This window comes from Saccopteryx leptura, chromosome 4 (assembly GCF_036850995.1).
Source record: "Saccopteryx leptura isolate mSacLep1 chromosome 4, mSacLep1_pri_phased_curated, whole genome shotgun sequence".
NCBI lineage: Eukaryota > Metazoa > Chordata > Mammalia > Chiroptera > Emballonuridae > Saccopteryx > Saccopteryx leptura.
Genome location: NC_089506.1, coordinates 205,824,045 through 205,840,038, shown reverse-complemented (window position 1 = coordinate 205,840,038; position 15,994 = coordinate 205,824,045). Strand labels below are relative to the sequence as shown.

Below are 15,994 nucleotides of genomic sequence, written 5' to 3'. Positions count from 1 at the left end.
ACCCTGGGATTGTCTGGTCAAGGCACATATGGAAGTTGATGCTTCCAGCTCCTCCCCCCTGTCTCTCTTCTCCTCTCTCTCTCTCTCTCTCTCTCTCTCTCTCTCTCTCTCTTTCTCCTCTCTAAAATGAATAAATAAAATTAAAAGAAATTTAAAGAAAAAATTAGGAGGAGCAAAGTCAAACCATGTAACAAAAGAAGATGCCTGTAACTCATATACAAAGGATTGACTAAGGGCTGTTAGATACAATATATTAAGTCATATAAAAATATTAAATGAAAGAAGACCACCCAATAATAAAGATAAGCAAAACATAATCAGGAATTTTATAGGCAAGGAAACATATATAGCCAATAAATATTAAAAGATGGTAGTAATTCAAGAAATGCAAATTATGACACTGAGATAAACATCTATATCCAACCAGAACAGTAGAAATTAACTCTTAGCAATACCAAGGGCTCAGGAGAATGTAGGTAGGATAGTGGTAACTGTTACATGTTATCCATAGGAACGTGACTCACTTTATTGTGTTACTTTATTGTGTTACTTTGGTACAACTGTTTTGGAAAATAATTTGTCCTGAAAATTTTAACACTTATATATACCTTATTGCTACCCAAAAAAGTCACTCAAGAAATGCTTACAAAAAAAGAAAAAGAAATACTTACAGCCTGACTTGTGGTGGCGCAGTGGATATTGCACCACCACACAATGAAATATTAGCCACAAAAAAATATATATATTGCCACTTGCAACAACATAGATGGCTCTTGAGAGTATTATGCTAAGTGAAATAAGATGGAAAAGAACACTTATACTGTATATGTGATATAAAACAAAAGGCAAAAAATGAACAAACCAAACAAAAACTCATGGATAAAGCCAACAGAATGGTGGTTAACAGAGGAAGGTAATAGGGTGGGGGGATGAAGAGGGTAAAAGAGGGGTCCATACAAAGGAGACTATGCCTTGGGTGGTGAGCACAAAGTAGACTGTACAGAAATCATATTAATAGGTCGTATACCTGAAATACAAAAAGTGTTATTAACCAGTTTTACCCCAATAAATTTAATTTAAAAATATAGAAATGCATCTTGTTCACAGTAGTGGTGTTAGGAAGAAAAACAAAAGAGGACCCTGGCCAGGTGGCTTAGTAGTCAACCCAGAGTGCCAGAGGTTGCAGGTTCGACTCTCGGTCAGGGCACATCACATACAAGAAGCAATCAGCGAGTACACAACTAAATGGAACTAAGTGAAACAAGTTGATGCTTCTATCTCTTTGTCTCTCCCCTCCCCCCACCAAGTCAATGGAAATGTTTAAAGAGAGAAACAGGGAACTGAGAATGACCCAGATATCTTTTATAGGTAACTGGGCAAATTTTGTTATATTGATCCAATGGATTATTATTATGCCATAAAAATATATGAATTATTGCTCTACACAGCGAAATAGATGATTCTGTAAATATGACTGAAAAAACAAGTATCAGAAAACTGTATAGTTGCTTAAAAACTGTATAGTTGCTTAAACATGGCATTTATAATTATAATTTGGAAACAGCAATAGAAGTATAAACTGAAATGTTAAAATAAACCAGGATGGGAGAGAACAGTGAAGGGGGCATGCAATGGGGAAACATGCATAAATGGAAATTACTGATAGTATTTGGTTGAATGGTGGTTCAAAGATATTCAGTATTTTCAGTAACATACTGTACTTTATGATTAATAGGTTTTGTGTGTCTTTTGTATGCATCAAATGTAGAGGCATATTTACCCTAATGTTTTAGGGCTTTTCATTACTTTGGGGTATTTTCCAAAGACCCTGAGAAGAACCATACCAGTGTGTTCACATGGTTAGATGTTTCTGTAAGATTTGTAAAAGTAAGATATTTTAACTGTTGTCATTTAAGACTGTTTTCTCTCTTCAACTTGATTTCTCCTTATTTTATTAACACCTGGCAGCACGATGGCTTCATGCATTTTGTGATTGGAGATATACTTAGTGCAGGTTTAATAGGATATATTATATTGATGATTCACAGTCACAAGTAATTTTTCCTATCAGTCTGATTGTGATAGGAAAGTAGTCTACAGTGCCTGGCACCTGAAATATGTGAGCAGTAAAGAAGTCAAGGATCGAGGTTTAGGAGGAGCAAATCCAATTATCTGATGTTTAAAATTGTAAGTAAAGAATTCATTCTCATAGATTTCCAGTGACATTAGAACTTTTCTATTGTTAGAAGTATACTCAATAACAGCATATTCAATTAGAAATTTACCATATTTTTTTCTTTTTGTTTTGAGTTCTCCATTCAGACTAAAATAATTTTTATGTTTGAATAGCACAAAATTGTAGCAGTACCAACAAGAAGTATGTCTTTAGGTGAATGATGTTCAATATATATCCTTATTATCAAATTTTAAAAATCACCAATACTAGAGGAAAGACTTGGTTTATTCATTGTCTCTATGGCAAATATTTCAATATTATATTCATGAAGAGGCTATCAGATATGCAGTTTTACAGGAAAAATAGAATTCTGTATTGTATCAGGCCCTTAATTAATGAAAGTATGCTATTTTTCTGAATTTTGCAATGTTTATGTGTATATGACATTTTTTAAATTTGAATTTGTTGTAATTTCTTTTTCTAAAATATTCACCTCAACTTTCAAATCTCGAATCCTGAAACTGTTCCTGAGCAAATGATATATATTTTAGTGAGAGACAAACAGGAAGGGAGGAAAGAGAAACACTATTTTTCTTCCACTTATTTATGCATTCATTGGTTGTCTCTTGTATGTGCCCTGATCGAGTATTGAACCCACAACCTTGGCATATCGAGATGACACTTGAACCAACTGAGCTACCTGGCCAGGGCAAGGTTAGATTGTATTATTTGACTTTTTTGTTTGTTTGTTTCTTGAGGTAGGCCTGTATGGCTGTGAATTTCCCTTTTGGAACCACTTTGGCTGTTTCCCATAGATTTTGGGTTGTTTTCATTATCATTTTTGCCAAGGTATCTTTTGATTTCTTTCTTGATCTTGTTATTAACCCATTTATTGCTTAGTATTATGTTATTTAGCCTCCATGTGTTTGTGTGTTTTTCAGTTTGTGTAATTGATATTTAGTTTCATAACATTGTGGTCAGAGAGGATGCTTGATATGACTCTAATCTTCATAAATTTGTTGAGGCTTGTTTTGTGGCCTCACATGTGGTGTATCCTGTAAAAACTTTTGTGTGCACTTGGAAAGAATGTGCACACAAAAGTTTGGGGTGAATGGTCCTAATAATATCAATTAAGTCTTATCTGGTCTAATGTATCATTTAAAGCTATTGGTTTTTTGTTGGTTTTCTGTCTGGATGATCTATCCATTGATGTCAATGAGATATTCAAGTCCCCCACTATGACTATACTACTGTCAATCTCTCTTTTTATATCCATTAATATTTGCTTTATATATTTAGTACCTTCTACACATTGGATGCATAGATGTTTTCTAGAGTTATTTCCTTTTGTTGTTATGAAATGCCCCTCTTTGTCTCTTCTTTCAGCCCTTATTTCAGAATCTATCTTATCTGATATAAGTATTGCTACACCAGCATTTTTTGTTGTTCTAGTTGCATGAAATATCATTTTTCATCCCTTTACTTTCAGCCTATGTGTCTGTGTCTCTCATAGGCAGTAAATGTACAGGTCTTGCTTATTTATCCTTTCAGACACCCTGTGATTTTGATTGAGACATTTAATCCATTTACATTTAAAGTAATTATTTATAGGTCTATAGTTATTGCCATTTTAGTAATTGCTTTCTGATGTTTGTAGTTCTCAGTTTGTTATTCTCTTGCTCTCTTATATGTTGGTGATTTTAATAGTGTTGTATTTTAATTCCTCTCTTTATTTCTTATATATCTTTTGTAGATTTTTGGTTTTGGTTACCATGTATAATAGTTCATATATACCAAATTGTTTATAGCAGTCTATCTTAAGCTGATTGTCACTTAGGTTTGAACACATTCTAAAATCACTGCAATTTTTACTCATCCCTTCTATTTGTATGTTTTTGTTACTATGTTCCATTCCTTCCTAAAGTATTTGAGCATCCTTATAACCATTGTTTTGAACTCTGCATTTGCTATCTTGGTTGCTTCCATTTTATTTCATTCTTTTTCTGGGAATTTCTTTTGTTCTTTCATTTAAGACAAAGTTCTTTGTCTCCCCATTTTGTCTCTATTAGGTAGAGCTACTATGACTCCCAGACTTGTTATGATGTCTTTATTTTGAAGTTATCTTAACTCAGTAATGGCACAATCTTCCACATCATCTGAGCTCCATGCTCCAAGAATGTTTCTTGTGGTTTATGTGCGCCCTCCTTTCATAGTTGAACCTTGAATTCTATTGACCCTTTCATGGGTGGAGTTAACCCTTCAGGCTGGTTGACTCTAAGGGTAAAGCTCAATCACTATTCAAGATGCTGTGCAGGGGCTGCCACCCATGGCAGAATTGTTCCCAACTGGGTCTGGTACCTGCCACCATCCCCTTTTGAGTGTGCCACTTGTATGACTAGTTGTTCACTGGTTTAGTCTAAAGCCCTCTACTGGTAGTGTTGGTTCTGGGTCCACTTGGGTGGGTTCAGGTACAGGGCAAAGTCAGACATTGTGTGTTATTGGCCTAGGGCTACCTGTCTGGAATAATGACACTGTTAACCTTGTGTGGTTGCATCTATTGGGCCTAGGTGCGTGTAGGAGAGATCTTGCTCCAGCCTTGAGCTGGGGGCAGATTTGTAAAAAGGTCCAAGCCACTGTGCACTCAAGATGGGGGGAAAATGGCCCTTTTCCAAAGCCACAAAAAGTTCCAGCTCTGTGCCTCACCCTGATATCCCTGGTTGTGATGACCTCAGCCACTTGGGGCTACTGAAACAACCCAACAGGTGTGGGGAAGAGAGCCTGCTCTGCACTCGAGGTATGAATGACTGGCCCTCTCCCAAAGCCACAGAAAGTCTCAGCTCCACACTGCACTCTGATCTCCTTGTGCATGCCAAATTCAGCTGCTCCAGTGGGCCAAGTGTTCCAACAGTTGTGGGGGAAGGGTGCTGGCTGAACACTCAAGGTGGAGGTAGAGTCCTCTTTCCAAAACCATAAAAGAGTCTCACCTCTGTGCTGCACTGTGGTCTCCCTGTTGCAGCAAACTCATTGCACCAGTGGTCCAAGCATCTCAACATTTGTGGGGGAGAAGTACCAACTGTGTGCTGGAGGTGGGGGAGAAGAGCCCTCTTTACAAACCCACAGAGCTGTACCGCTCTCTTATCTCCCTGTGCACAGCAAACTGAGCTGCACCTGGTCCTTTCCCAAAGCTTCCCTGCCCAGTCACTGTCCATATGTCCACCACAAGCCTCCCCCAAGAGAGACTGTACCAAAAGTCATTGCTGATTGCACCCTGCAGTCCCTCTACAGGACTAAGCACAGCAGAGCAACCACACCAGCAGTTGGAGTTGGGGAATCCACTCCCTGTGCTGGTGCTATAACAAGGTGAGTACTTGCCCCTATGTAGGTGGCTTCTGTGTGACCCAGACAGACTCAGTCCCCTGTGATTTTCACCACCAGATGATTTGTGGGCTCCTCTTCCTGTTTTAACTGCTCTGGGTCAGGAATCTCTGCTTAGAGTTGAGAATCCCTGCTCCTGGGTTGGAAGGAAACCTGCCACCCAGTTGCCACACTGGGGCACAGGGCCAGCCCTTTCTGCATCTCCGCCTTTCTTACTAGTTTGTATGTGGCTTCTGCAAATCCTTGGTTATAGCATTTCAGGTCACTAGCCTTCAGTTGGTTATTCACATTGGTTGCACTATAGTTTAGCTGTAAATTCAGTTTGGGGCCGGAAGTAGGTGTTTGTAGCTTCCACTTACTCTGCAGCCACCTTGAAATCTCCTCATTATTTTTTCTTTTAGCTGTTCTGATTAGATGTTTTCTGCTACCATGTTTTCCAGATTACTGATTCAGTCTTCTGCTTCCTATAATCTGCTGTTGAATCCCTCTAATATATTCACTTTAGTTATTGTCATCTTCATTCTCATTTTATGGTTTCTATCCCTCTGTTGAAGGTCTCACTGAGTTCATTTATTCTTCACCTAAGTTCATTGAGCATTATTAGAACCATTGTTTTGAACACTGCATCAGACAGCTTGCTTATCTTCATTTCATTTGTGACATGTTTCTTTGTCTCCTCATTTTGGCCGACTTACTGCAATTATTTCTATATATTAGGTAGATCTGCTACATTTCCTGATCTTGACAGAATGGCATTATGAGAAAGTGACCTGGGAGGCTCATTGATGCAGTCTCCCAATTCACCTTATCTGGGTGCTCAAGGGTATTCCTTGTGTGGGTTGCATTTGCTCTCCTGTTGTTAACTATTGCTTGCTATTGGTACATCAGTGGATTTGATTGACTCTTGGGCTTTGAGAACTAGCATGACTATAGCTGACAAATTGTTGAGTGGGGCTGACCACGCAAAAGGAGAGCTCATTTTTAGGGGCCTGGTGCCAGCCAAGTCTGCCCTTTGGATATTTTATTTGTTGAGCTGGTTGGACAATGCTCTGTTGTGGTCTGAAGCTAGCTACTGGTTATATTGTTTCTGCAGCCTCTTGGGAGGGTCTTCAATGCAGACCAAGTTCAGCCATCATTTTGACCAGCTTGGGGCCACCTGGTGGGAGCTAAAAGTGATCTGCACTTGGTGCTTGCACTAGGCTTGGAGGCTCTTGCAAGGGGCTGTGCTGCAAACAGAGTCTGACTCCTACTAGTACTGAGCTTGGGATGCTTTGGTGTGGACACCACGAGGTAAGCTGAGGCCACCTGCCACTTGTGTTGCATTTATGGCCACTTAGTTGAAGCTATGTTATAAGCCAACACTGGTCGCAGCTTTATAACAGGCTCGGAACCACCTCATGGGAGTCACAGTGCAAGCTGAGACCATTCACAACCTGTGCCACCCTTGGAGCCACTTAGCAAGAGGTACAAGGCATGATGAGAATAGCTGCTACTTGTTTGCTGTTTGTAGGCCTTTCAGGAAAAACAGTGCAATGCCTCTTGTGAAAAGCTATTGTAAGCAGGCCAGGCAGGTTGAGTTGGGTGGGACAGGGCCTCAAGGAATCACCAGTGCTGGGCAAGCGTTGTTAGCCAGGATAATGGAGAGCTCAGATTTGACACCCACTTGTGCCACCAGCTGAGTGAAGTTGAGGCTGAACAAAGCAACAGTGGTGCCTGCCAGCCCTTCTATCCCCAGAGAAAGCTGCCCTTGACCCTGATCTTCAAGCCCTTGTCCTGAAGCCAGTCAATTTAGATCCTCTCTCTATGTCCCTTGAGCTCTTTGAGCACATAGTAAGGTTGTGAGTGAGTGAGTCACTCAAGAAAAACTCCTGGGACCCCAGCAGCTCTCCATCTTAATCAGTTATAATCTCTGCTTGTTTTCACAACCCAGTGTTACAGTGTTACAGGCACTTTTCTTCCTGGCACGTATTAATATTTCCCGAGCTAGTGAGCCAGGGATGGGACTGACACTATTTAGGGAGACCTCTGCAACTGAGACATCCCTCTTGATTCTTAATTCTCACACTGGTCATGTCAGACCTGCCCATACCACATCCCCATCCCTTCTTCCAGTCTTGTGTGGCTTCTTTATATTTTTAGTTATAGAAATTTTCTTCAGCTAGTTTTCAGTTGGTTTCAATGATGGTTGTTGAATAAATTAGTTGTAATTTTGATGTGGTCATGAGAGAAGGCAAACAGCATTTAGCTATTCCACAATCTTTCTTTTCTTTTTTTTTTTTTCTTTTTTTTTTTTTTTTTTTTTTTTGTATTTTTCTGAAGTGAGAAGCAGAAAGGCAGAGAGACAGATTCCTGCATGCGCCCTACCAGGATCCACCCGGCATGCCCACTAGGGGGGTGATTCTCTACCCATCTGGGGCATTGCTCCATTGCAGCCGGAGTCATTCTAGTGCCTGAGGCGTAGGCCATGGAATCATCGTCAGTGTCCTGGCCAACTTTGCTCCAGTGGAGCCTTGGCTGCAGGAGAGGAAGAGAGAGATAGAGAGAAAGTAGAGGGGGAATGGTGAAGAAGCAGATGAACACTTCTCCTCTGTGCCCTGACCCAGAATCTAACCCAGGACTTCCACATGCCAAGCCAGTGCTCTACCACTGAGCTAGCCAGCCAGGGCTTTTCCACCATCTTAACTGGAAATATTGCAGTATTTCTTTTTTTTTCCTAAACAGTCATTTTATTGCTTGAGTACATAGACACATGTATGCAACTAGGGTAGAGTCTGTGGATAACTCATATGTCCAATTGCAGGGGGAGGATTCCTTTGGTCACATAATATCAAGCCAATTGGTGAGTATAGCTCTTGATCAGAATCAATGGAATCTAGCATTCTTTTCCTTTCTGTTCCTCTCAAGATGCTTTTGACTAGCTACAACTTTTGTAATTAAATGGTAGAGGTCCTCAAGAAGATCAGGAGCAAGTCCTTTTGACTTAAGAATTCTCAAGATTGTATTACCTATCACTTCTGTAATGCTATGTGAGTCTCTCAAGATCACACCGATTTGTGATGGAGTTAGCCCCTGCCTGTCCAGTTTGTTGATCTGCTCCTTCACATCATCACATGTCAACTTCAGCCAGGTGAAGGGCAGGGCAGAGCCAACTGGTACAGACCCTTTCTGGGAGCATACATGCAACCCATAATGGCATGGACAAGGAACAAAAAAAGAGCAATATTCCTTTCTTTAGTTCATTTTACCTACTCACAGTTCAGATCAAAGTTGATATGGACACTGAGAGATAAATACTAAAATATTTCTCTGCTGTGGAGTAGATTTTTAAGTTATGAGAAACAATCAAGAATTAGATGTTGTTAAACCTAAATTGGCTTTCTTATTTTAACTGGCATCATGTGGGATATCTTAGTGCACATTTTATATTAATGACTACTGGGAATTACTCCCGTAATACCATTTATTTTGAAATTTTGAACGCTAGGAAAGCTTTAAAAAATATGCCACTATATGTGGAAAATAGAATGTTCTATACAAAACATTGGGGGTTTTTTATTTTTATGAAGAAATGCAACTTAATCTTTAAAGTATAGAAACCAGAAGGCAATGGTTATAGCAGTGAGGTAATGTTATAAAAAGTAGACAGATAAATTATCAAACTTAGTAAGAGCCTTGCTGGAAAAAATTTTGAATTTATACAGTTTAGATTTACAGAAATAAATTTAAATTATTTGTACATTTTAGTAACACAGATGCAAACAGATACAATTTTCAACAAAGAATTATTTAAATGGAGATAGTCTCAACATTGTTTTAATATTATAAATAAATGTTAGCCTTTGTCTGCTGGAGAAATGCATTTAAATATGGTATCTTAAATTCTAGGATATGAAAGATGGCAAGTCCAAGTAAAAGTAAACGGAAGATATTAAAAGCCAAAAAAACAATGCCTGCCAGTTGCCGGAAGCAAATGGAGATCCTCAATAAGTCAAAGAATGTTGAAGCACTAAACACAGCAGCAATTGGGAATAATGTGTCAAGTAATAATCAGAATTCAAGTATTGGTGTCATAAATAACAAAGGTAGATATTCTGAAAATGATGCTTCCTCATTGGACTCACAAAAAAGTCAAGTATTTTTTCAGAATTTAATAAAACCACTAGAAATTGGTTTGGAAACAAGATTGCAAAACATTTGGGAAGAAGTTGTATGCCCATACCAAAAGCCAAGTAAACCAATAGAATCTCCCAGGAAACTGTCTACACAGGAGGCAAAAGATTCACAAAACACTTCTGGAAACCATTTGGAATATCAGGCAAATATAACAAGACCCTTCTTTGAACAACACAAAGAGGACTATAGTCTGAAATCCATTAGTCATCCATACAGTGTATTGAATGGTATAGTTCAAATGCCAACGTCTATAGTAATCAATACCTTGGATGATACGGGAATTAACAAGATGGTTTCCCATTTAGAAACAAATTCCTATTCTGCATCACATGATAAAAGGCAAAATGACATTTTGGTTTTCAGTTCAGACACCCATTTTGTTCCTGCTAATAAAATACATACAGCGGTGAATTCAGTCATTTATCATACCAGTACTGCTGACAGTTTGAAAGGTGAAGACTCCTCTAGAACCTGTCATTCCAGCACATCAAATTGTGGAAATACAGAGTCAACATGGCTGTCATCACTTGACACAGATAGAAATAACAGTAAGTATACTTGTACGCCTTTCTGGAGAATTAAAATAATCACTTTGAGGGGGGCATTTTATAGTCTCAGATATAGAAACAGTATATACAGGGTGGGGCAAAGGTAGGTTTACATTTCAAATGGAAAATAATACAATAATTAATAATTATACAAGAATAAACTTCCACATACTCATAACTGTAAACCCACTTTTTATTGACATAAAAAAGCAAATTATAACTAATTATTTCAGAATATTTTGTTTCTGAACAATTCTTGGTGAGGAGGGGAAATGGTATCTTCTATATCCTGAGAGAAGTAAATTCTGTCAAAAAGGAAACAGTCACTTTTCCCTGAAATTAAAATCAAAAGGTAGGTTATGGTATTTGGTTTATTTCATCTTCATATTTTCTTTTTTTATTCTTCTTTTTCAAGTGAGAGGAGGGAAAATAGAAGACTCCCACATGCACCCTGACCAGGATCCACCCAGCAACCACCATCTGGGCCATACTCACAACTGAGCTATTTTGCCAAGGCTCCATGGAGCCATCCTCAGCACCTGGGGCTGATGCACTCGAACTAATCGAGCCATGGCTGCAAAAGGGAGAGAGGGAGAGAAGGGAAGGGGTGGAGAAGCAGATGGTTGCTTCTCCTGTGTTCCCTGACTAGCAATCAAACCTGGGACTTTCACACCAGGCTGACACGCTACCACTGAGCCAACTGGCCAGAGCGTATATATTTTTTTGGTTTGAAGTTGTATTTATTAAATTAATAGGAGATTGCCTGACCAGGAGGTTGTGCAGTGAATAGATTAATAGTTGAAAGAAGAGAGTAGGTTTTTAAAATTTTGGTGAACCTATTTTTTTTTTCATAAAATTGACCTGTAAAACTCACATGCCAAATATGAGCTGACAGATAATAAAAATATATACACATATACACACACATATGTGTGTGTTTTTAGAATGAGAGAGAAACACATCAAATAATTAGCCAATGGCCTGACTGGACGGTGGCGCAGTGGATAGAGCATTGGACTGAGATGCGGAGGACCCAGGTTCGAGACCCTGAAGTCGCCAGCTTGAGCGCAGCTCATCTGGTTTGAGCAAAGCTCACCAGCTTGGACCCAGGGTCACTGGCTCGAGCAAGGGGTTACTCGGTCTGCTGAAGGCCCCCAGTCAAGGCACATATGAGAAAGCAATCAATGAACAACTAAGGTGTCGCAGCGAAAAACTGATGATTGATGCTTCTCATCTCTCTCCGTTCCTGTCTGTCTGTCCCTATCTATCCCTCTCTCTGATTCTTTCTCTGTCTCTGTAAAAAAAAAAAAAAAAAGAATAAAAAAAATAATTAGCCAATGAAGTTCTAGGGTTATAAAATCTTTAAAGTATATTTCATTAGAAGTAGAGTATTTTTGTAGGTTAATGAAATAAAAGAAAAAAAATTATAGGATAAATTTTGTGTTTTTGTCTAGGCTACAGAGTGATCATTTAAAAAGATGAACTTAAAATTGCTTAAGAATGGGATCACCTATTAAAAATATGAAGGACTGCCTAAGTAACTTTATAAAAATATTGTGACCACTTATGTGACTGTAAATAGAGGACTGAATGCTATAGTTTATTCAGTTTTGCCAGTAATAAATGTGTATTAAATAAGGTTGAAGGGAAAGTGTATCTGAGAATCCTACCTGGGATATTCTTTTTTTTTTAATTAGATTGTTGCAATTTTTATACAATTGCATTTTCTAAAAAATGCTGCCATGGTCATATTTTTGTTTTTCCATTTGCAGAGGGTCTCTAAATTAGAGAATTACCGTTTTCTTCATTAGAAGGAATGTTTCTATCTCTTATTTTTTCATTTCCCCAAGGCCATAATCAAAAGAAGAGGATGTTTTCAGAAAACAAAGAAAATGTTAAGCGCATGAAAACTTCAGAGAAAATTAATGAAAATATTTGTGTAGCTCTGGAAAAGCAAACAGCATTGCTGGAACAGGTAAAATATTGGGACTTAAATATTTGCTTCTGAAACTTTTACTTTTGATTAGTAAAAAATGATAAAAGTTCATTAATCTCTACAACGACTTAGTACAGATGACTTTCACTTGATGCAAAGCTGGTATATGAAAATTGAATAAGCAGATGGAGATATTAGGAGCAGATAGTTATTTACATACCAAAATATCTCTAGTTTGGTTTGTTTTGTTTTAATTTAAGAGAGAAATGAAGGAAGAGAGAGAGAGAGAGAAACGGAAACATCGATTTGTTGTTTCATTTATTTATGCATTTCTTGGTTGATTCTCGTATATAGTCGGACCAGGGATCAAACCCGTAACATTGGTGTTTCAGGACGACACTCCAACCAACTTAGCTACCCAGCCAGAGTAGTTTCTTGAGAATGATCCTATGCAGAGTAATGTAGGTAGAGTGCTCTGATAGAAAGAGAATGGGCTTTTCAGTCAGTAAGTAGTACATTCAGATTTCTTTGAGAGTCAGATACTGCATAACCTTGAGCTTTGTTGAAAAATCTGTTTTTACTGGTCACGAGGTTCTTTGGTCTGCATCTGTATCTGTTATATAGACTTAGACAACCCAGAAGTTCATTGCAAAGTTCTGTTACATTCAAGTTTACTTGCCCTGATTTCCAAGTTTACACAGATATGATGCATTATCTGACATTTTGCTTTATAGTATCATTAAATGCACGTTTTGCTTTCATTTTTGCCCCATTTCATCTCATTGTATTATAGTTCCCGTACATGTCAGATCAACTCTGACATATAAGTGTAATGAGCTTCAGTTTTAGATCTTGTTTTGATTATTATGTTTTGCTATTTTACTGTATTTACCACTAGAATGCCACAACTAAAAGTCATTAGGTAGTAAATTAATGCCTGTCAGTTGTAATGGAACAAAAATGTCCCGATTCAGATTATCCTTCTAACTGTACCAGAAAGAAAAACACTACTGTTTTTTAAAACAGACCATTACAATTATATAGTTATATATAATAGTAATGTTTATTCACATAATACCTGGAAACCTTTTTGAAAAACTCATGCAGAACCAGCCTAATAGATGAGTCAACAGTTTTCCCCTTTCTACAGAACTCTTGTTGTCTTTCAGGAAGACCAAAAGAGATACAGTTCTAATAAAAAATATGTAAATATTCTACTTTTTGCAGGGAAAGAGTAGCAGAATTATGGTAAACATGGATTTAGGTTAAGAAAATATTTGGATATATTATAACTGTGTCTTATTTCCAGTTATTGGTGACTGAATTCAGAAATAAAGTCTGATATGGACATTTAAGACAAAATTTAACCTTTGCAAATTTTAATTGTACTGGCATGGAAAAAAATCAGGGATTTAATTCATTTTCTGCCTCAACAAAAAACAGTTGGCACAACCTGACACAGAAAATAGTCTTTCCCAGTGACATTTAGGGAATGCAGTGTTTTATTTTTCTACCGCCTCCCACATCCCCCTCTTGGAAATTTCTTCTAGATTCTACAGAGACAACCTGGGTAGCTAATTCTTTCTTTATACCTATCTCTAAATAGCTAGGCTAGCTTACCATCATTTAATGTTTTGATTCCTGTCCAAACATAAACCTTCTAAATCACATGTTTGTTTTTCTAGAGAGACTGGCGGGTGAGGGACAGATAGGAAGGGAGAGGGATGAAAAGCATCAACTCATACTTGTGGCAACTTAGTTGTTCATTGATTGCTTTCTCATATGTGCCTTGACTAGGGGGCTCCAGCCGAGCCAGTGACCCCTTGCTCAAGCCAGTGACCTTTGGGCTCAAGCCAATGACCGTGGGGTCATGTCTAGGATCCCATGCTCAAACTGGTGAGCCTGCACTCAAGCTGGATGAGCCTGCACTCAAGTTGGCAACCTCAGGGTTTTGAACCTGGGTCCTCAGCATCCCAGGCCAGTGCTCTATCTACTGTGCCACCACTGGATCAGGCTGTTTGTCTTTTTTGTTTGAATCCCAGTGGAATTGAGCCTCCTATTCTGACATTGTTCTTCCCTGCTGAGAGAGTCCTGGAGCTGTTGACTCTTGGGATTTCATAAGGATCTTGGCCTTGTTGGTTCCAATTAAATTACTGAAGTAGAGGGGTTTTTCTTTCAAATCCAACTTAGTCACTCCACCCACCATTTTCAAAGCTGAACACATTGGGGATATATATTTTCCAGTCTTCAGTCTTTAGGCCTCTTTGTCTTTAGGTGCCTTTATCTGCCATCTGCAAATTATACATATGACTTTCATCTGGTTTTATAATATTGATACATTCCAATTGGCAGAAAACATTTAATGTACGTTATAGTGTCTGTCTTCTGTACAAGAAACACCACCACTAAATGAGAACAAATGTCCAACTAACCAAGAGTAATCACCTCTTGCTGGACATTTAGTCCAAAATAATCAAGTTATTAGAGTCTTCCCCATCTGAATGATCAGGAGTACTTGTTTAAATTGTGATTTCTTGAGCTCACTGAGTTGAAGACTGTTGTTTTAGGCTACTCTTTTCTCAAACTTAACTGATAAGAATCATCAGTGATACCTGTTAATTATATAACTTTCCAGCAAATTCTATTCGGTGAATCCAGGGGAAGATGGTCTAGGAATTTGTGATTTTAATAAGTATCCGGTATGGTTATTTCTCACCGGGGAAGTTTGACAGACACTGTATGGCCTTTGCTTATTAGTAGAACAGGATTCCCATATTCAAAACACTTAGCTATTTCTCCAAGGTTCATCTGTGCATGAACTTCACATACTGATCTCAGCCAGTAACCTTGCAACCGTGCAATAATCTGTATAAACCACACATGAGTGACAGGTAATGGTTGTCAGTAAAAATAGTATGTGTTTCTGAACATTTCTTTATATAACACATTTTAAGCACTTATTAATTGAATCAAATATTTAAAGGTGTGTTGATAATGACAATTATGTCTAATAATGTTGAGAAACTATTGAAGAAATGTTAAGCATTACAGAAGTAGTAGTCAAGTAGAAAACAGTGTTGAAGAGAAAGAACAATTGAAAATTAGAAGGAAAAATTTTGGGACTAATCAAATAAAATTACTAAATATGACTGATCATCCAGGTGATATCAGTGTAAAAGAGTTTAACATGGAAACTACATGTTCCAATTTTGAGCACCAAGAGGCAAGATATTAACATAAAGTTGTAAATATTACTATTAAATACTTTAAGTGTATTATGACAAGTTTTGTTATTAAGAGAGACTACCTACTCTGGTATGAAAGTTGCTTACAAGACCATACACAATGACCATGTAACTAGAGCAGATATTTCTGAATGTATTGTTAATCAGAGTTGTTAATATGAGTGGGCATTGAGATTAATTATGCTTCTTGAAAATAGGCCAGTCTGTTCTCTAAAAAACAGACAAATAAGGAAAGGCATCAGTGTTTCATGTTATAGCTACTATGATCCATTAGAATAGCATGCATTATGCCAGATAACATTATTCACCACATAATTGTCTGTGGCTATTTTTCAATTTTAACAATAAGAAAGTCACCCCCTAAAAAACTATGCAAATAAAGGAAATTATCTTGTATATTTATTTTCTTTATATCACTTCAGTGTTTTCCATCTTTCGGAGCTCTTTTACGTGTTGTATTTTTATACTCTTATAAAAATCCTGTGAGCCTCATTCATTAGTGTATCATCTAACCATTTGTAGATAAGGAAATTGAAGCTCA

General features: G+C 37.8%; 1 protein-coding gene and 1 pseudogene across 1 annotated transcript in view; one reads left to right on the top strand and one right to left on the bottom strand.

Annotated features, from left to right (window-relative positions):
• ATF7IP2 (activating transcription factor 7 interacting protein 2) overlaps positions 1-15,994 on the top strand; it is a 79,762-nt gene that overhangs the window by 13,840 nt on the left and 49,928 nt on the right. Inside the window, exons 2-3 of the mRNA XM_066379975.1 lie at positions 9,437-10,272; positions 12,123-12,247. Coding sequence (XP_066236072.1) covers positions 9,447-10,272; positions 12,123-12,247 — 951 coding nt within the window. The 5' untranslated portion in view covers positions 9,437-9,446. The remainder of the gene's footprint in view (positions 1-9,436; positions 10,273-12,122; positions 12,248-15,994) is intronic.
• LOC136404329 (small ribosomal subunit protein uS15-like) lies at positions 8,273-8,739 on the bottom strand (annotated as a pseudogene).